The 21433-nt window shown below is 39.7% G+C and overlaps 1 protein-coding gene across 34 annotated transcripts in view; it reads right to left on the reverse strand.

The window, feature by feature from the left end:
* Window positions 1-21433, reverse strand: part of RBFOX2 (RNA binding fox-1 homolog 2) — a 291147-nt gene that overhangs the window by 82098 nt on the left and 187616 nt on the right. For 8 of the 34 annotated variants that reach the window (XM_054469638.2, XM_054469635.2, XM_054469632.2 and 5 more), the window contains exon 1: window positions 16345-20711. The exons of 24 other annotated variants lie outside the window; for them this stretch is intronic. In XM_054469638.2, coding sequence (XP_054325613.1) covers window positions 16345-16371 — 27 coding nt within the window. In that variant the 5' untranslated portion in view covers window positions 16372-20711. Of the gene's footprint in view, window positions 1-12959; window positions 13079-16344; window positions 20712-21433 lie in introns of those variants that run through there. 2 more of the 34 variants (XM_063663021.1, XM_063663020.1) reach the window with 2 other exon arrangements.

A 21433-nucleotide genomic window follows, 5' to 3' on the forward strand; every position in this document is an offset into this window, starting at 1 on the left:
ATTTTTTCTTTTTAAATTTTATTTTTTATCTTTATCAAATTAACACATGCACATGATAGCAAATCAAATAGGTAAGAAGAGCTTATGATGAAAAGCAGCAGTAGCCTGGCCAGGCGTGTTGGCTCACACCTGTAATCCCAGCACTTTGGGAGGCCAAGGTGGGCAGATCACCTGAGGTCAGGATTTCGAGACCAGCCTCGCCAACATGGCGAAACCCCGTCTCTACTAAAAATATTAGTGGGGTGTAGTGGAGGGCGCCTGTAATCCCAGCAACTTGGGAGGCTGAGGCAGGAGAACTGCTTGAACCTGGGAGGTGGAGATGGACGTTGCAGTGAGCCGAGATTGCGCCACTGCACTCCAGCCTGGGGGACAGAGTGAGACTCTGTCTCAAAAAAAAAGGCAGTAGTATCCTATCCTTCCCTCTGTCAGTGCTTTGAGGACTGACCCTCTTTTAATAGTTCCCTAAAAGGCAGAGGTTCCCAGGCCAGAGGCTGCCATTAGGGATTACTGACTCCTCTGACCACCCCCAAGCTTTGGCAACACATGCTCAGTACAGACCTGATCTGCCCATAGGACTGTAGGACCTGGCCTCCTCTCCTGAGGCCACTGAAGGAAGGGGTCAAGTGAGTTAACTGTTTGTATGGCAAACTGACCAAAAGGGGGAGGAGCAGGAAACGGGAGGAAACCATAAACACCTCTTCACACCTTCTTTGGATGGAAAGGACAGAGAAGCAATAGCTCTACACAACCTTCCTGAAGACTTCCAGTAAAACCAAGCAATCAGCAAGGCCTATCACAAAGAGAGGGCCAGTCTTTCTGCCTTGTCTCACTCTTCTTTCCCTCCTGCCTTCCTGAGATGGTACTCCCCAATAAAGTGTTAGTGGATAAGGTTTTTGTTTCAGGCTGTTTTCTAGAGAACACTAGCTAAGAACAGAGTCTGTGAGTTGTGTCTTGTATTTTCCATTTTGGTGACTTAAACCTCTACTTTTTGGGAGCATCTCCAACTCTATTTGGCTATCCTTCTACTGTGTGCTTTCCGTTGACAATAATGTTCTAAATCTCCTTTTGCATTCTCTAATTGTTTCCTCTTCATTATACCTAGTATTGGTTTTATAAATGAGTATTTATGAGTATTTTAGTTAGAAGAGTCCTTTAAAGTTCTCTTCTGTTTCCCGCATTATCTTTTGCCCCTAGGCTCAGGTTTTCTTTTTGTTTCTTCTGGTCTCTTTCATGCTAAAAGTTCCTCTAAGACTTCTAATGATCCTCACATACTGGTAACCCAGGTAAAAGGACTTCTTAGCTAGTACGAGTTTCCTCTGTGAATTTGCTTTCTGATTACATCTCTCTTTGGAATTAAGATTCTAATGGGAACTCAGTATAAGACAGAGAAGAGCATGTCACTGGCAGGCTTTGTGTTAGTGTAAGCCACTAGCAAAGTGCAGAATGCCCTCCCTCTCCATCCCCTAAATATGAGGCTAAAGGAAGAGGTGCCAATATCTAATACACACGCAAAATTAAATTTCCCCAAACATTCTGATCAACTTCTTTGGAGACAAACACCGTTTTATGTTTTGTTTTTCCTTTGGGTTGTCTTTTTTTTTTTTTTTTTGGAGAGTGAGTCTCACTCTGTCACCCAGGCTGGAGTGCAGTGGCACAATCCTGGCTCACTGCAACTTCCGCCTCCGGGTTCAAGTGATTCTCCTGCCTCAGCCTCCCAAGCAGCTGGGAATACAGGCACCTGCCACCACGCCTGGCTAATTTTTGTATTTTTAGTAGAGACGGGGTTTCACCATGTTGGCCAGGCTGGTCTCCACCTGACCTCAGGTGATCCGCCCACCTCGGCCTCCCAAAGTGCTGAGATTACAGGCATGAGCCACCGCATCTGGCCTTGTTTTTCCTTTGTTAATGCTAGAGAAAGGGGATGGCATAGTACTTGCTGACTACTGCCACTGGGAAGGGGTTGGAAAGGGTCTGGCAATGCCAGGTAACTGAGTTATCCCCTAAATAAACACTGAATTCCTCTGTTTTCTTTCCTCTGTTTTCTGTCTCTTTTTCATTTTTGCTCAGAGAGCTCCCACGGGTTCCCCCTGGACAGACTGGCTTCCATACCACTAGCAAGCAGCCTCCTTGTATTCACCGACAGGCATCTGCTTATTCTTCATTTCATCCAACAATTGGTTCTTATTTGTTTTAGCTTTTCCAGAAATTTAATAACTCTCTTGTATATTAGTGCTACATTTCACCTTTTTCTATTTGCTATTGCTGATTTATTTTTTGTACTTCTATACTGTTATTTCAGTGGAGTCTTGTAAGAGATGTGAGGCAAATGAAAGCATCTATCTATCATCTTGACCCAGAAGTAATGATTTATTTTCTGCAAAACACGATTTCAACCATAAATGAGTTCTGTTAATTCCAGTTTCCTGTATAGATTTGAGAAACGTTAAATAACTATTAAACATTTATGTTTCTTTAAAAAACCTTTAAGAACTCGAAGATTTATTAAAAGAAAATTAGAGAAGATTAAAAGGAAAATAAAAAGTGTTTACTACAATTTTTTAAACTGCCTATGTACTTATGCTTTAATAAATTAGACACATTTAAATTACAGGAAGCAAAGCAACTCAGAGAAGGATCAAAACTAAATATGTGGCCGGATGCAGTGGCTCACGCCTGTAATCCCAGCACTTTGGAAGGCCGAGGCGGGTGGATCACGAGGTCAGGAGATCAAGACCAGTCTGGCCAACATGGTGAAACCCCATCTCTACTAAAGATACAAAAAATTAGCCAGGTGTGGTGGCGCACATCTGTAATCCCAGCTACTCTGGAGGCTGAGGCAGGAGATTCGCTTCAACTCAGGAGACGGAGGTTGCAGTGAGCCGAGATCGTGCTATTGCACTCCAGACTGGGCGACAGGACGAGACGGACGAGACTCCCTCTCAAAAAAAAAACCCTAAATATGTGCTGTAAGTCACAGTCCTAATGCCATCTATAAATACACCCAGCACTATATGCTAAACATTATTTTAAATCCTTACAAGCAGAAAAGATTTGCAAGGGTCTAACTATCAGAAACAAAAGAAAACATCAAGTATTTACCAGTTAGAATGCCTAATTTTTCATCTCCCTCCTTCTTCATGAATGCAATAGTAGCCAAGATCAGAATGCAATCTAAAGAGGAAAATAATTCCCGTTACCCCACTGATCTCTAGTAAATGGATCAATAAGGCAGGCCATGGACTCTGATCCTTCAGTCAGGAATGGCAATGAAATGTAAACCAGTGATTGCAACATTGAATCCTTTATCACAATGAGGCCAGCCTGGAGAAGAAACGGGAGTCCTATGTTAGAAGTAGTCATCAAAAATGCTATTATAAACAGACTGTTATTACTGAACAGGAAAACCTATCTCAACTTAAGAAAGGTGGCCTGCGGAAGACAGAACTAGGGATACCTGAAACCAACTAATAAAAGAACCAAAAAGAAGCCATCCATACTTTTTGTTTAGTAATGAAAATGTTTGTAGTTTTCACTCCACATTTCCTGTGAAAGTCAAGTCAATGCTAAACAAACAGGGCATACTTTAAAAAAGAATAAAAAGACATATCTATTTCTTCTCTTTACTTATTATCTTCCTCACTTGAAACTTCATTATTATCATTATCAATTAAATCAACTACACTATCCAGCTTCATTCAAGAATATCTTTCTAGGCCAGGCACGGTGGCTCCCACCTGTAATCCCAGCACTTTGGAAGGCCGAGGCGGGTGGATTACATGAGGTCAGCAGTTCCAGACCAGCCTGGCCAATATGGCAAAACCCCGTCTCTACTAAAAATACAAAAATTAGCTGGGCATGGTGGCATGTGCCTGTAGTCCCACCTACTTGGGAGGCTGAAACAGTAGAATTGCTTGAACCCAGGAGGTGGAGGTTGCAGTGAGCCATGATCGTGCCACTGTACTCCAGCCTGGGAGTGCAGTTAATAAGACAAAATTTTGGGAAGCCAAAGTGCATCAAATAGTCAAATTAATCAATTCTGTGCTTACCCCAGAGGAACCTAAGGCTCCAAGACAATTAGTAGACATTTCTCAAGGGTTTGGCCAAAGGTGGGTTACAGAGATTTGGTGGGGGAAGGTAGAGTTTATGTAAAGAAAAAGTTAACTAAATGTTTTCAGGCCTTCAAATAAATTTTGACTAAGTGAAAAAAAAAAAAAAAAAAGAAAGAAAAAGTTAAATAGTAAGGTCTGTATTCTTTATATTATACTTAATATAATACCTGTCATCAAAATGGGGGCAGGGCCAGAAATAGCATAAACTTTAGAAAGATAAACATGGGTTAAAATTTAGGCTCTGCAATGAATGTACTATTTGTGTGACCTTGGATGAGTAACTTAACCTCTCAAGGCCTTCAGTTTTTCATCTGCAAAATGAAAATAAGGATCATTACCTAAAAGGGTACCTACAAGAATTTACTAAGATCGGCCGGGTGCAGTGGCTCACGCCTGTAATCCCAGCACTTTGGGAGGCCAAGGCGGGTGGATCACCTGAGGTCAGTAGTTCGAAACCAGCCTAACCAACATGGTGAAACCTCGTCTCTACTAATAATACAAAAATTAGCTGAGCGTGGTGGCAGGTGCCTGTAATCCCAGCTACTAAGGAGGTTGAGGCAGGAGAATCACTTGAACCTGGGAAGTGGAGGTTGCAGTGAGCCACGATCTCACTCATTGCACTCCAGCCTGGACAACAGACTGAGAATCTGTCTCAAAAAAAAAAAAAGAAAAAAGAAACAGATTTTTCTTTCTACCTGAAACTACTAAAAAAACCACAAAATACATGAAACAACAGCACTCAAGACATTGTCTAGTAGGCAAGGAAGGACAGAGATTCCTGAGTCAGGAAACAAGCAAGTTGAGCTTTACAACTGCCCCAACTTATCACATGGATAAAGTTTCCAGGCTGCAGCAGAGAAGGAAGGACCCAGGCAGAACCTGGCGGGTTCCATGAATTGAGAAGATAGACCTAGAAGTCTGGAGAAGCCAAGACAGCACAGGGGACGGTACTGGAGAAAGTTGCAGAGAGACTGGAGAAAGCTGCAGAGAGAAAGAGAGCTCTAAAGATCTCAAGTACTCAGTTGAGTGATGACTGCCACATCTATGTGTGAAACTTCCAGAGGCTGGGGAAAGAACCACCTGAAAGAAATACAAGGAACAGTACTAGGAGCTCACACAGTGCCAAGAATAATCCTGTTCTTAACAGCCAGAGTGGAAAACCTAACGATGTAAGGAGCATCCATTAGAGTCTTAAAAAGAGTCTTGCCTCAGTGGCCAGGAAAAATTAACCAGAGACTAAACACAGCTCTAGTCCTGTCTAACAAAGCTTAAAAAACAAGACCTGAGGTCAGGTGTGGTGGCTCATGCCTGTAATCCCAGCACTTTGGGAGGCCAAGGTGGGCAGATCATGTGGTCAGGAGATAGAGACCATCCTGGCTAACACAGCGAAACCCCATCTCTACTAAAAATACAAAAAATTAGCCAGGTGTGGTGGCACGCACCTGTAATCCCAGCTACTCGGGAGGCTGAGGCAGGAGAATCGCTTGAACCTGGGAGGCAGAGGTTGCAGTGAGCCGAGATCGCACCACTGCACTCCAGCCTGGGTGACAGAGCGAGACTCCGTCTCAAAAAACAAACAAAAAAACAAAACAAACAAACAACCCAAGACCTGAAAGGATCAAACTTTTTCTAAGAAACGTAGTTGTGCTGTAGATAAAGCTCAAGAATATTTACGGAAATAAAAAATTATCTAGAATCCAACAAGATAAAATTCACAATGTCTGGCATCCAATCAAAAATTACCAGGCATGCAAAGAAGCAGGAAAACTACAACACATAATGCTGAGAAAAATTAATTAATCACAACTCACCCAGAACTAATACATATGTTAGAATTAGCAGATGACATTAAAACATTTGTGTTCCATATGTTCAAGATAAAAAAGGAAAAAAATGAACATGCTAAGAAGAGACATGAGAGGTGTGAAAAAGACCTACACAAAAATTCTAGAGACAAAAGCTATCATCTGAGATTTAAAAAACACACATACACCCACTGGATTGGATTAATGGCAGACTAGATGTTACAGGGAAAAAAAGGTAAGTACATTTGATGTTACCATATAGAAAAGATCCAAAAAGAAACAGAGAGAGGGAGGGAAAAAGACCTAAAAGAATAGTGAGCCTTGAAAATGACATAGAATGGCTGGTTAGGATCTGCTATATATCTGCGATGACAAGTTTTCAAAAGTAGTATGTAAAGAATCTAACTCTTGGCCATCTTGAGTGGAAGGCAAAGCAGAGAGGAAGATGACTATGCTCAATATACCACATTTGGTATACTTGCCATGGGTTGCCAATCCCTAAGACTTCATTGTCACCTTCCACTTCTCTTTCTCTGTCGTGCCCTTTCCCCAGTTGCGGGAGTCATGCCCTTCGTCCTTCCTGCCTGACTCCCCAGGAGGCTAGAGCTCCTATGCCATTTACCGTCATACACACAGGCTTCCACTTCCACTAAAACATCTACAATACAAGAGTTCCCTGTGCCCCTCAAATAGTTGTTTATTTCAAAATCCTCCCAATCTTCTAGCCACGTAAAGCATCTATTTCCCAAACTACATGTGTGCTAAGTATTAACTGATTTAAGTAATAAACATTAGGTTACAAGTGACTGCCCAATTTAACTCTCCCATTCAACATTTCAAAAGAGGACACTATCAATGAATTAGCAAGTTAAAAATCATTAATTAACTCAAAAGAAATATTTGCTGGATGCTAACACTGGTGATATAGTCCCAATCCTGAAAGAAACTATAGTCTGACGGAAAAACACAGAAATACACTCACAATTACAGTACTGTATAAGCTAAAAGAACAATGCATATAGAACGTTAATGAAGCACAGAGGGACAACTCTGTGAGACAGGAAGATTTCTGAAGTAGGTGAAGTCTAAGCTGAATCTTTAAAGACAAATTAATCATGTGGGAGAAAAATGCATTCTGGCCCAAAGTAATAAATAATAGTCATGTGTCACTTGATGACAGGGATATGTTCTGAGAAACATGTCCTTAAGCAAGTGTCTTTGTGTGAACATCACACAGTGTACTTACACAAATTTAGATGGTATTGCCTACTACACACCTAGACTATATGGCATAGCCTATTGCTCCTAGGCTACAAACTTGTACAGCATGTGACTATACTGAATACTGTAGGCAAGCGTAACACAAACCTAAGTATTTGTGTGTCTAAATATAGAAAAGGGACAGTAAAAATACAGTATTATAATCTTATGGAACCACTATTGTGTATGCAGTCTGTCATTGACCCAAATGTTGTTTTATAGTATATAACTACATGAAAAATGTTTTAAAAAAATATGAAAATGTATATGAAAAGCAATAAGGTATAAAATACAGCATATGGAGGGAGAAAGGAAGTAAAGAAGGAGAAGAATCTTCATATTTTCTAGGGTTGGGGAAATAAGAGAGCAAATCAGGGGATTCATTCTATTATAATAGGGATCCATGATGACCTGCCAGAACCACTCAAAACTGTCTCTCTGTCATGAAGCTATATGGGAAAACCTTACCCATGCTATAAAGGAAATTGCGAGGTCCTGTATCCCTCTGAGTCAGGGATCAGCAAACTACAGCTTGTGGTTCAAAGCCAGCCCTCCACCTACTTTTGTAAAACCTGCAAGCTAAGCATGGTTTTACGTTTTTAAATAGTTAAAAGAGGCCGGGCACAGTGGCTCACACCTGTAATCCCAGCACTTTGGGAGGCCGAGGTGGGCAGATCACAAGGTCAGGAGATCGAGACCATCCTGGCTAACATGGTAAAATCCTGTCTCTACTAAAATTACAAAAAATTAGCCAGGCATGGTGGCAGGCACCTGCCCTTGGGAGGCTGAGGCGGGAGAATGGCGTGAACCCAGGAGGCGGAGCTTGCAGTGAGCCGAGATCGCACCACTGCACTCCAGCCTGGGTGACAGTGAGAGACTCTGTCTCAAAAAAAAAAAAAAAAATTAAAAATAAAGTTAAAAGAATCATATTTTGTGACACATACACATTACATGGAACTTAAATTTCAGTGTCCATAAATAGTTTTACCGGAACACAGCTACAACCAACGATTCATTTACTTATCATCTATAGCTTCTTCAATGCTTCATCAGCACAGCCGGGTAGTTGTGACAGAAACAACATGGCTTGCAAAGCCAAAATTGTTTACTATCTGGCCCTTTACAGAAAAAGTTCATGGATCTTTGTTCTCAGTTAAGAGTCTTTTCAAAACCCAATCTCCTTCACTTAAGTCCCAGTTTGTCTCTTCCAAACTTCTTACGAGGAATCATAATTGACATTAGGAAAAAAGAATATAGTTGTATGATTTGTGGACATAAAGGCATTCATTTATAATTTCATAAAATAATTATTGACTTCCATTACTCAGTGACAGTAACCTTTGAGGGACCAGGGCAAGACTCAGAGATTAAAAGACAGGTAGATTCCTGCCAATCAGCTGAGGGCATGCTTTATAGTGGAGAGAAAAACAATATTCTATTTATTCTTTTTAGGAGTTCAAGGTAATATCCCTTCATTTTTGAAACTATAAATTGCCAACAACACTACATGTTCAATGAGCTATACAAACTGACTGAAGCCAGTCGTATGCGATGGCTCACGCCAGTAATCCCAGCACTTTGGGAGGTCGAGGCAGGTGTATCACCTGAGGTCAGGAGTTCAAGACCAGTCTGGCCAACATGGTGAAACCCTGTCTCTACCAAAAAGTACAAAAATTAGCTGGGCATGGTGATGCACGCCTGTAGTCCCAGCTACTTGGGAAGCTGAGGCAGGATAATCACTTGAACCCAGGAGGTGGAGGTTGCAGTGAGCCGAGATCACACTACTACATTCCAACCTGGGCTAAAGAGTGAGACCCTGTCTCAAAAACAACAAAAAAGAAACTGACTAAAGCCAAACATGTTATCATAAAACAAAACTTATAACAAAGATATGATACTTAATACTCATAACTGTAGAATAATGTTTAGCAAATGCTGGGAAGGGGGCAGGGGATGGAGAGAGGTTGGTTACTGGGTACAAAAACACAGTTAGAAGAAATAAGTTCTTGGCCAGGTGCGGTGGCTCGCACCTGTAATCCCAGCACTCTGGGATGCAGAGGCGGGCAGATCACTTGAGGTCAGGATTTCGAGAGCAGCCTGGCCAACATGGTGAAATCCTGTCTCTATTAAAATTACAAAAATTAGCCAAGTGTGGTGGTGTGCACCTGTAGTCCTAGCTACTTGGGAGGCTGAGGCAGAAGAATCACTTGAACCCAGGAGGCGCAGATTGCAGTGAGCCGAGATCTGAGCCAAGATCGCACCACTGCACTCCAGCCTGGGCAACATAGTGAGACTCAGTCTCCAAAACAAAGAAGAAGAAGTTCTAATATTCAACAGCACAGTGACTATAGTTAACAATAATTTATTGTGTATTTCAAAATAGCTAGAAGGGGAGATTTGAAATGTTCTCTAGACAAAGAAATGATAAATATTTGAGGTCATGGGTATCCTAATTACTGCTTTGATCATTACACATTGTACGCATGTATCAAAATATCATATGTACCCCATAAATATGTATAATTATGCATCAATAAAACTTAAAAAGTAATAATAATTGGTATTTTTACTTAGCGATTAGACATAAATGACAAATCATTCATATAAATTAATGCAACTAGTCCAGGACAGTCAGTAAACATCCTGGAAACTGTATGTTTTCATATCTATGAGGAGTAATTCAAGGAAGTAGGAAAAATAAGCAAGGCAACAGAAGATTAAAGGGAACGTTCGGCAGTATCTTCAAATATTTGGTTTTTATGTAGAAGACATGAAACCACTCAATGAAACTCCAGATGAGAAAACGAGAAGGAGTGAGAAGACAATAATGAAAACAGATTTCAGCTCATAAAGAAAACTTTTCTACTTTTCATGGCCAAGAATGGAACTATTTATCTTATGCGGTTCACAGAATAATGGAAGAGCATGCGAATTTGAGACTAAACAGATCTCCAGTTTGAAACCTATCTCTCTCTGTTTCTAGAGTCACCAGGCTGCCTGACCTCTAGAATCTCAAAGTCTCATGCAAAAAATGGGAAAAACCTCACCTATCTCAAAGATGATTGACAAGTGATACATAATATGAATAATTATGTTTGTAAATGTGCTATGTATGTAAAATTGACTGGCACAAAGTAGGTATAAAAAAACAAAAACTTATTTTAATAATGGTCATTATTAGTGGTGGTTAAGAACAGAAATGCTGGAGCCAAACTCCTTGGGTTTCCTAATTTCTACAACATGGACATTAATAGTACTGCTGAGTAAGTATATAAGGCTGCTGAGTGGAATAAATGCCCTAAAATATGTAAAGCACTTAAGACAATGCTTAATGCACAGTATGTGCTCTGCATTATTATTTAGTATTATTAGATAATATTAATATTTTTATCATAATGTATACTTTATTACATATTATAATAATGAAGTAATCTTATTCAACAATGAATTCCATTAATGCAAGTGTTTTATCAAAGTCTTAAGTCAGGGATGGAAATTCCAGAAATGAATCAGAGTCTCAACCAAATTAATTTATTCACACATTCAACAAATATTTACTGAATACCCAATACCTACAAGTGGCATTAGAGTACAGTGGTTAAGAATATCAATTTCTAAGCCAGTCTGTCTGGATATCATTCCCCACAACATCTCTTAGTGGCTGTCTGAACTTGGGCAAGTTACTTAACCATCATATGCCTGGTTTCCTCTTTTGTACAATGGAGATAACACACAGCTGCTGAGAGGATTCAATGAGTTAATGAGGGTAAAGTGCTTAGAACAGTATCTGATATTAATGCATCATAAGCATAAATAAAGATTAGCTATTTTTATTATGACTACGTGCCAGGCACTGTTCTACACACTGGGAATACAACAGACTGCTGACAAGGATCCTGATCTCAGGGAGCTTCTGTTTGGGGTCAGGGGAGGAGACAGACAACAAACAAACATATAACAATCAACGGTAAGAACTAAAATCAGTGACAAGTGAAGAAAAAGCAGAATGAAGGTAGGAGTGATGAGGGAGTGCTGGTTTAGCTAGGAAAGTTAAGGGAGAGGTCTCCCTTGAGAAGAAATATTCAAGAGTAGAACAAACCTTATGGGTACCAGCGGGAAGAGCATTTTGGGCAGGGAGAAAAGCAGAAGGATCCTGAGCAGGAGGGTCTCAGGTATGTTAAGAGAACAGCAAAGAGGCCAGTGTCATTAGAATGAAATACAGAAAGAAGAGGATGGCAGGAGATGAGACTAGAGAGACAGCCAGGTTCCTGATCATGCAGGGTCACAGGATTTTATTCAGAGACTGAAGGGGAGCAACTGTAAGGTATAAGCACAGGAATGACAAAATCAGACTTGCATTTTAAATGATTCACTCTGGCAATGACCTCTAATGAATTCGTTTCCTGAATTTAATCATTCTAATAGTAATAGAGAAACATTTAAGAGTCTGGGAAATAGACACAATACATCGTGATGGCAGAATGCAGCATTTCTCACTGCCTAGAAGAAGTTGAACACTGGAGTCCACTAAGAAAGGTGCTACAATCAAAAGAGCAAAGTATTTACTGCAGGGGAGCCTTCTATTTGTGCCTGGCAGATTTCACATACAAAATGTTGGGAGGAAATGTTCAAAAAAGATTTGACAGTGGTTTGGAAATGTTGAAAAAAAGAGAGTGAGGAATTATGACTTCAGAAGGGAACATGTAGGATAACAATAATGTCAGATCCCGGAGAGGAATGGTATACCAGAAGGAGACCAGGGTGGGTAAAGGGGGGCTGTATCATCTAGTATGACTGGTTCCCAGAAACTATTTGTCTACCATAAACAGATGTCCAAGAAACAACCCCTAGGTAAGGAATTACATGATGAAAAGTTCAAATTTGAGAGATAAAATTGTTTGCATATGGCAATCTGTGTAGATCAGAGTTTGGAATTTCTCAGGGGAGAACAGAAAACTGGAGGAACAAAACCAGGAATTTGAGTTTGTGCCTTATCACTGACAGGAATGAGGAATGTCATCACTGTTCAATATGAAGATGTCTCCTGTAGCAATACGAATTTAAGTAATAGGTTGTCAAATATTAAGCTTACCTAGACTCAATTGCAAAACTAAGGAGAAAGATAAAGGAAAAAATAGAGAAGGGGGCCAAAAAAGAAAGAGAAAAGTGTGTGTGATTAGGGGGTGACTAAGACGGAAAAAACAATTTAAGGAGTCAAGATTGCTCGGATTTCATCATAGCTTGAAGCATTTATGAAATTCTGGTTATCTTTTCAAGAAAGCTAAGTAATTTTTAGAAAAGCAATACTTTCAAGAGACAATCTTGGCCTCAGCGAGGAAATGGTTATAACTGAAGACGTGCAGCAATGAAGAAGAATTCAGAAAGAAACCAAATCTCTGGAAAAAGTGAGGCTTTTTTTTTTCATTGTAAAGGAACATAAATTTAGTCTCCAACCCACAATCCCCGCCTATCCTCTAACTCCCCAAATCCTGCAAAGCCCATAGAAAGTGGAAAGTGTGCCAAAACAAACAGTGTGGCTGCAGCTCCGTGGATGAAGGGTGGGATAAGGTTCGAGTGGCAAGGGAGCATGACTGGCAGGCAACCGAATGGAATCACTTTAAAGCAGTGCCACAAAATGGAGACTAAATGCTGTGAGGACCTCCAGAATTCAGAGAAAATGGGATATGCTTAGCAAAATCACAGAATAGATTCTCTACTCCAACTCCTTTCAAAAACCAGACAAACAAAAACAGGAAAAGAGAAAATGAAACAAAGCAAAACATACCTGCTCTCTTATCTGTCTTTAATTAAAGCATAAAATACCCTCCCTCTTCTCTTCTCCCAACCACCCAGGAACAGAAGAGCGAACTGGCAGCAGCTCAGGTGAAAGACTTCAGCCTTCCAGCTACAAAGAGGGGAGATAGCAGACAATGGAACTGGTGATTCATTACAAAAGAATACACTCCAGAGCGGCCTGCTGCCACATGGACTCACTGCACTATTTAAAGGAACAGCAACCCCCTTTCCAACCTCCCTTATTCCTAACACCTTCCCTCCTCTTGGTCCTGATGGAAAACAGATTTTGAAGAAAATGCCAGCAAAGCACTGAGCTGTCCAAGAAAGGGAGGGCTTTGTGTTCCACAGAAACTGGCAGTCTTATATCACAGTAGAGTATAAAAATTTTCTTTCACATCCATACTCTAAAATCTTTTCCTCTCTGTCTAGTACACTTTGCCTTTCAACAATAGATAGTATAACTGAATTTGAGTTTGGCTAAACATTTATTTTTTACTAATTAGTGTTGAAGTCATTTACAATTTTGTTTTTCAAATTTTACACATAGTACAAGAATGATTTATCTTTCCTTCATATTCCATATTGCTATTTTCATAAATATGAGATGCAATAATCTGGTCTATTTGCCCAAAAATAAGAGATCTCAGTGAACTACTCCTACAACATATACATGAACAGCTGACACAATTAATGTTTTAAGTATCACATAAGCATGTCTATCTGCTATATTAGAATTTTGTGATTAAATTGCCATTTGCTTTTTAGCAGAACACTGGTTACTTACTATAAATGACAGAGTAGTTTGATAATTAAAACAAAAACAGGCCCTATAAAAGTAAAGCATATGTAATAATAAAGCGCATACACTGTGCAAATACCGACAAGGATCCAATATGGTATGATGAAAAAGTCATTCACTGAAAGCCCTTTTCCAACAGCTGAGCAATGGAAACTGGGGACTATAGAAATGGTACCATCTGAAGATGCAAAGAACCTAGGTAGCAAAACAGTGAAAACATATCCATACATTGCTCTTACATTGTAATAAACCGTTTAACTTTGATAACCCAGCCCTAACCACCAGTATAGACATTCTATATTGAGAAAGCTTATGTGACAGGTCATTATCAAATGTTGGGATTGGATGTCTGGCTCAAACACACACACACACACACGCACACACAGGCACAACACAACACAACCACAGGACAAATGAAAGATTTGGCCCAGCTGGTTATTTCCTTTGATTTTTTTCCCCCTAGATTACTAACAACTATGTACATTACATTAACACAGAAAGTATATACAACAAAACAAATATGCTGGAATACTGAAAATTCACAAATTTGATATTCTATCCTTTCTAGTTGTATAATTTCAGGATAGGCAAAAACTCATAACTTTTCTTCAATATTTAGCACATCCTGATAAAACAGGTGATTTTATTATTAGAATTATTAAGCACCCCAGAATCTCTCTTTCCAGTTTCCATTTATTTCTTCTACTTCATTCCTAAACTTATGGCTTCTTTAAATACTAATTATTACAACTACAATATTAAGTGTGCATACAAGCATGTGCACTCTAAATGCTCACACACACTACACTTACCAGCTCCTCTAGAAACTAAGGGGAAATGTTCCAAGAGGCAATAGAAAACTCTAAAAAATTTCCATTTTAGATCATTCTTTCACTAGCTTAAAAAATAATGAAAAGTCAAGTCATTGAAAAGCCTTCAGTAATTGCTAAGCAAAAAGAGAGCTGTTACCCTCTAATATTGCCAGTTAATAAAAATTGAATGAGGGCTCTAAGGTTAAGCAAGTATCATCTCCCAAGCAACAAAGAGAATCCAGAAACAGGATTTATCTTTTATGTAAATTTTTTTTAAAAAAGCAGTATTTCAAAAGAGGTAATTAGACTGATGATGAGGGGATAACACATGGAAGAGAAACATTTCAAAAGCTTCTCCACTTTTCCAAAAGAGGAAGGAGTTTGTTGAAATTTTCTAAACTCAGATTTGGTGAAAAATTACTTTGAAAAGATATATTTGAAACTTCTTTCCTCCGGGTCCCAATGGGAAAATATCCCTACAGGTTTCCCTCCTTCCAAACGGCACTGCAGGGCATTATATAACTAAACAGGATTCCAGCTCCTAAAATGATGCCTCTATCCTGATAGCTAGCTGGCTCTCTCGCCCTCCGGTGGTGACTGGGAGAGGAAAAGAGAGAATACAAAAAAAGGGCAACCTCCTTAAAAGGAAAGCACTGTCCAGTGATGAAATTTCCCCACAGAGCACAGAAACCTGGAGTGAAACTGATCTTAAGTCTGAGACTAAAGGATTTGAATGTTCTACAGTGTAAATGATTTCTCATTGATAAATCAGAGCCTCGTCATTTCCTCTTAACCTATACATAAAGGAAAAAGGGTAATGGAGCGTACAGAAGGATGCTAACAAGAAAAATTGCCTTGCCAGGGAGAACTGTGGAAGAGCATTCACCTTTCCATTTGTCAGGAATGACTTGCTAAAATGCAGATTAGATATTGCCTGGCATAACCAAAAAGAGGCAGGGAGAAAGAGGGGAAAAGGAGGAGGAGAGAAAGGGGGATTGAGGGGGTTGGGGGAGAGAGCGAGTGGGAGTGGGAGAGAGAGAAGAGAGAAGAATGAGAGGGGAGACAGAGGGAGGAGAGATATCTTCCATTTCCTACTCTCTCTCCTTCAAATGTATTTTAAAGGCTATGTGATTGTGATTTATACATTCAGATTCATTCTCCTGTCAAGGAGGGCTCTACCTGCCTCTGTTACACCTGAATGCTCCTACTGAAAATTTTCTTTGCCAGTAACAAAGCCATGAAAATGAAACATTCTTTCCTAACGTTCATTTTTAATAAGCAGTTTAGAGTAACAGCAAAACTACAATTCCATAGCCAATCCTGAGAAACCAAAGTGAACAAGGAATCAGATTTCCCTATAACACAAATTCTTCTGAAATTCTTAAAAGGAATCCTGCTCCCCTCTTTTTGGCAGTCTACAGGAATCTCTTCCTACCTCTGCAGTCTTTCTCTCCCTCCCTCTTCTCAGAACCAAGACAAAGAGGTAGACAAATCCCCACAGGGTCTTTCCTGAGCTACAGCTGCACAGTACAGGAAACAGGAATCTGCTATGGAGTTGAGGGAGGGGGGAGAAAGGATACGGATACATAATACACACATAAACGGACTCAACAGACACAGACTTTTCAGCTGATAACAATAAATCTGGGCTGTTCTAAGAAGACAATAATAATTAAAACTCTTCTTACTATACTCCACCCTCAAACCTTTATTTAGATCCCAGAGAGGAGAAAAGAAACATGCCGAGGAAGCACAAATCTTACCTGAGTTACCATTTTCTTTTTCTCCATAAACCAAACGGATAGATGATAAACCTTTCAAAGCAGCCGTGCTGGGGCACACCTCCACAGCTTTCTTTTCCACCCCCCTCCCCCCCCCAATCTAGCTATTTAAGGGTGGGTAATTGATCTCCCTTTATACCGTTTTCCTTCCTTTTTCTTTCTAATGTTTCTTCCTTTCTTTTCTCTTCCTCTCTGGCAGTCTCTCCCCCTCCTTCTTTCTCCAGCTCCCTCCCATATCTCAGGCAGATGGCTGAAGGAAGCCCCACCCCTGAATGCCTAAGGTAATTAATCAGAGTAGAGCCCCACCTCTTCCTCCTCCCCCCACCCCCTCCCAGCAGGCTGACATCTCCCAACTCCAGAAGCAGGCTTGCTGGAGAATGGCAGTTTAGTGTGCGCTGTGCGCACGCGTGTGTGCGTGTGTGCGTGTGTGTGTGTGTGTGTAGGGGGAGGAGGGAGGGAGAAAGAGGGAGGGGCAAACGCCATGTGCTGGCATATTTTAAGGATGCGATGATGGAATTAATTATATAGCACTGGAAGCATTCATAGCAGCTTACTATAGTTAATACAGATTTAAGAGATTCCAGCCATGAATGTCTAATAAATAAGAAATGAAACAAAATTATTTTTAATATTAATAAAACATTTTTACTGATGTACAGTTTATAGATGCAGTGGATTTAACAAGAAAGATGTGAAGAAGTGAAAAGCTATTACATGACCACTAACTGGAAGGTTTTTCAAGGAACAGGAATATGCAAGAACTTGCTTGTCCTGGAAGACCAAACCAGCCTAGTGAGAGCAAAGGACTAAAAGAGAGGACAGAGGTAATGAGAGGTAATTTAAATGATTTTTTTCTTACTATAAAAAATACTTGGAGACTCTGAAAAAGGTGTCTACAAATATGACTGCTTAAGAAACTTAAGGGATACACAAAGGTGCATGCAAATTTCCTTAAGGCTTCCAGCTTCAATAAAAATTTTGGTTAACTGAAAATTCACCTTTTGTTTTCTCCAGCCTTCTACGTTTCAGCCTTTATTGAAAAAGATAAATCCTTTCTTATATATACCCCAGAAATTTGTGTCATTATTGTAAATAGTAATTGTTATACAGTGCTGTAGATACAGGTTTAGGAGAATACTGACAATAAGAGTTTTTTAAAGTTCTCTTATTAAAATAATATAATTAAAAAATGCCTCAAAGATGTGGTTCAGTCCCGAAGTTGGTCTAATTCTGCCCTTTACTAGTGATCTTGGAAAAATCTTTAACCTCTGAATATAAACTTCATAATTTCCCTATTTTATATTATCACACATTCAAATAAAACAATTTATAAAATTATGAGTTTATCAGTTGTCTCATAAAATTAAGATTTTCTAATTTTTTACAGCATTCTAATAAATAGAAGCTCATTCTAAAGGATTTATGAGATATTTTAGTTATGCTATGTATTTTTAGGATATACTTTCTAAAAGACTACCCAAAGGTTAAAAAGATTAATTCCAAAATTAAGCTTCCCATTTTTAATTTTTATCTATTTTTATTTTTTACAAGCCCACGGCTAACATCACAAGCTCTCCATTTAAAAAATAAACATCTACAGAAATCTAAATTCAAAATAACAAATCACACTGAGAATACATAGTTTTTTGCTGTCTCCATAAGGATTGTTTGGCAACATGCAGAACTAGGCTTTTAAAAATGTTCTGTATTGGCCAGGCGCAGTGTCACACACCTGTAATCCCAGCACTTTGGGAGGTTAAGGCTGGCGGATTTCTTGGGCCCAGAAGCTCAAGACCAGCCAAGGCAATGTGGAGAAACCCTATCTCTATTGTGAATTAAATTTTTAAAATTTTTAAATTAAAAAAATGTGTTGTATAACACCGTTGGCTGGCACACTGCCAATACAACATCATTACACCCGTTCCTAAATTAATTATCATTTTAACAATTCTGAAAGGAATACAGGAAATACAGGACCATCTGTGGAACCTGGAGAAACTGATGTAACATAGTATGTCAGGCTCTTTTCTGTGCATTTTACAGATATCTGTATACTTGTGGCATAATCCATAGTAATAATTTTAAAAAGAATGAGATATTCAAATATTAGGAAAAATGCTGAGTAAAGTAATATAGATAAGTACTAGGCCTGTTCTTATTTAACACTTTTTAGAAGTGACCTGGAACACAGAATATATAGTACTCTCTGAATTTGCAACTGAAAAGCCAATCAGAAGGAGATAAAAAGCAGTCAAATTTTCCTAAAGACAAAGTGAGTAAGCAGAAAATGGGCAGGTGAGTTTCACTGGAAGCAAGAGCAACCCAGTGTATTTTTGGAAAAAATCCTGAATCATACTAATGGGATAATTGTGTTTTCAGTTCTAATAACTGAAATAAACCTCAGAATCACTGTATATCATTCTCTGAATCCTCTGGTTTATTACACTATTCTTGACAAAAAGCCCGGGGCACCAAGAAGATAGCATCTCCCCCACAGTGTCCCCCGCCCCCATCCTTTGAAAAGCAGCAGCTACCTTGACACTTAGGTGTGACTGCAGACTCCATACATCTTGGAAAGAGACAACGCCCCAAGGAGTTTTTTTTGTTTTGTTTTATTTTGTTTTTAAAGAAAAGGGCAAATGAGGGGTCCCCACATGCAAAAAGTCCAAGACTAGGATAAAGGTTTCCTCAGGCCAGGAATTCATGCTACTTTTCTACATTTAGAACCAATATTTCACAGTGCAAATAGGCTTAAAAATTTATTACAGGAAAGAATTGGTACAAGCTTAAAAAAAATGTTACAATGATTTTTATAAACTCACTGAATGACAGGCTCATAGTGAGGTCTGACTGGCACAATGATATTTTGAAGTGTGTCCCTAGTATTATAGAGGACAATTTGCTCCCTGGTGTCCAAGAGAGAGAAGAGCAATTGAGCAGCCTGGGTCTGACCCAGCAAAACTGGAGTCCCCTGGTGGCTGAATGTGCCCGGTAATGTACCAAGGAGAAAATCATTTTAGGACATTTCCTGTATGTGTGTTTGGGAGGACAGAGACAGGCAGGGGCTGGAAAGCTTTGGAACAGGGTGGGCACAATGAGATGTCAGCTAATGAAGGAGGCCCTGCCTTCTCCATGGACAAATCCCCAGCTTCCAGCACACTGTCTGGGACATGGTAAGTACTCAAGAAATATTTATTAAATAAACAAATGAAGGAAAGAGGTACTTCTCCCTGTAGTCTCAACTCTTTGATTGTTTCCTCAGTGTTTCATCCAATCTCCAGAACCCCAGCTTCCTTTCCTCCATACTACTCAATTGAAATTTACCTTACTGAAGTGACTGAAGACTTCCAAATCATGGCCAAATTCAATGGACATTTTATGTCTTCTTTGATTTGTCTGTGGTATTTGGCATTCCCTCCTTTGGGAAACTCTCACTCTTAACTTAAAATGATACCAGTCTTTCTTAACTTTCCTCTTTCCCTGTTCACCCTCTTCCCCATCGTACTCTTCTTCCTCTACCATCCTCTCAATTGTTGTTGTTACTTGCAAGGTGTCATCCTCAGATCTCTTTTTACTGCACACCAGAGGTTCTTAACCCAAAGTGCATGGTTCCTAACACAGGCACCCCAGTGGAAATTTTTCTTATATGCATTTCCATGCAGAGAGGATCTGTAAGTATTTATCAGATTCTCAAAAGGGTCCAAACCTCAAAGAAGTTAACATTGCTGACCACACTTGCTCAAGGTGTTCCAACTCATTCTATCACTTCAGTTACCAGCAGTTTACCCTGACGGCTCCCACATTTCTATTTTTGAGCCCATACATCTCTTCTGAACACCATGTTTCTATTCTTCTTCCCTTGAACATGGCCGACTATATGGGTTATTCATCCTTCAAGGCTTACTTCAGAAATCCCCTACTCCAGAAAGCCTTTCCTGACCCTACTTGCTCCCACATCTGGTTTAGGTACCCCTTATCTGTGAGCATACTTTACCTTAGCACTAATCCATGGTACATAACGGTTGGAGTTACTGTTCTGCATAACTATGACTAGACTATGAGCAGTCTGAGGGTAGAAATCATGTTTTATACTATATCCCCAGTTCTTAACCCAGTGTCTGAATACACAGTAAATGAATGTTTGTTGAAATCAAACAATAATGCCTTGATTTCTATTACTCTAGCCATTTATTTATTCACACATGGATACATCGGAATGAAGAGCACCTATGTAGTTACCAAAATATTATAAAAGCATTCTTTCTTCCAAGAGCACACTTGGAGATATCTTCAAATTTATAAATTTACTTCACTTTTTTTTTTTGAGGTGGAGTCTCGCTCTGTTGCCCAGGCTGGAGTGCAGTGGCACGATCTCAGCTCACTGCAACCTCCACCTCCCAGGTTCAAGCGATTCTCCTGTCTCAGCCTCCCAAGTAGCTGGGATTACAGGCACACATCACCATGCCCGGCAGTTTTTTTTTTTTTTTTTTTGCATTTTTAGTAGAGATATGTTTCACCATGTTGGCCAGGCTGGTCTTGAACTCCTGACCTCAGGTGATCCACCCGTCTTGGCCTCCCAAAGTGCTGGGATTACAGGCGTGAGCCACCGCGCCTGGCCTTACTTCAGTTTTATTTTCAGTATCTTTCAGAAATCTGAAGCTGAAAGAAAGATGTACAAAAAGAGTGGGAGAAAGGCTTTATTTTCAATTTTATTAGAATAGTTCAGATTCTAGACAAAATAATACCCACTCATTTAAAAAAAAATTTTTTTAGGTGTTCTTGTCATACAGAAGTGACTCAACTTCCCTACCTTCCACCCACATACCAGCACTGCTATAAAAGCAGATCTAAGAGTCCCTGTCTACAAGGCAGGGCTTGCTCCAACTTTCCCAGGCTGCCTCTGACACCCAAGTGAAAGGCAACATTAAAGGGAGAGCATTTCCTGCAATAATAAAAACTTGTTGGTATAAAGGCTCTTCACAGCCAGCACGCCCCCACACAATAACCCTAACTAAGTGTAAATAACAATTTACACCTAACAGATATTAAATACCTTTCCAGAAGCACCTCT

Source organism: Pongo pygmaeus, chromosome 23 (assembly GCF_028885625.2).
Source record: "Pongo pygmaeus isolate AG05252 chromosome 23, NHGRI_mPonPyg2-v2.0_pri, whole genome shotgun sequence".
Classification (NCBI taxonomy): domain Eukaryota; kingdom Metazoa; phylum Chordata; class Mammalia; order Primates; family Hominidae; genus Pongo; species Pongo pygmaeus.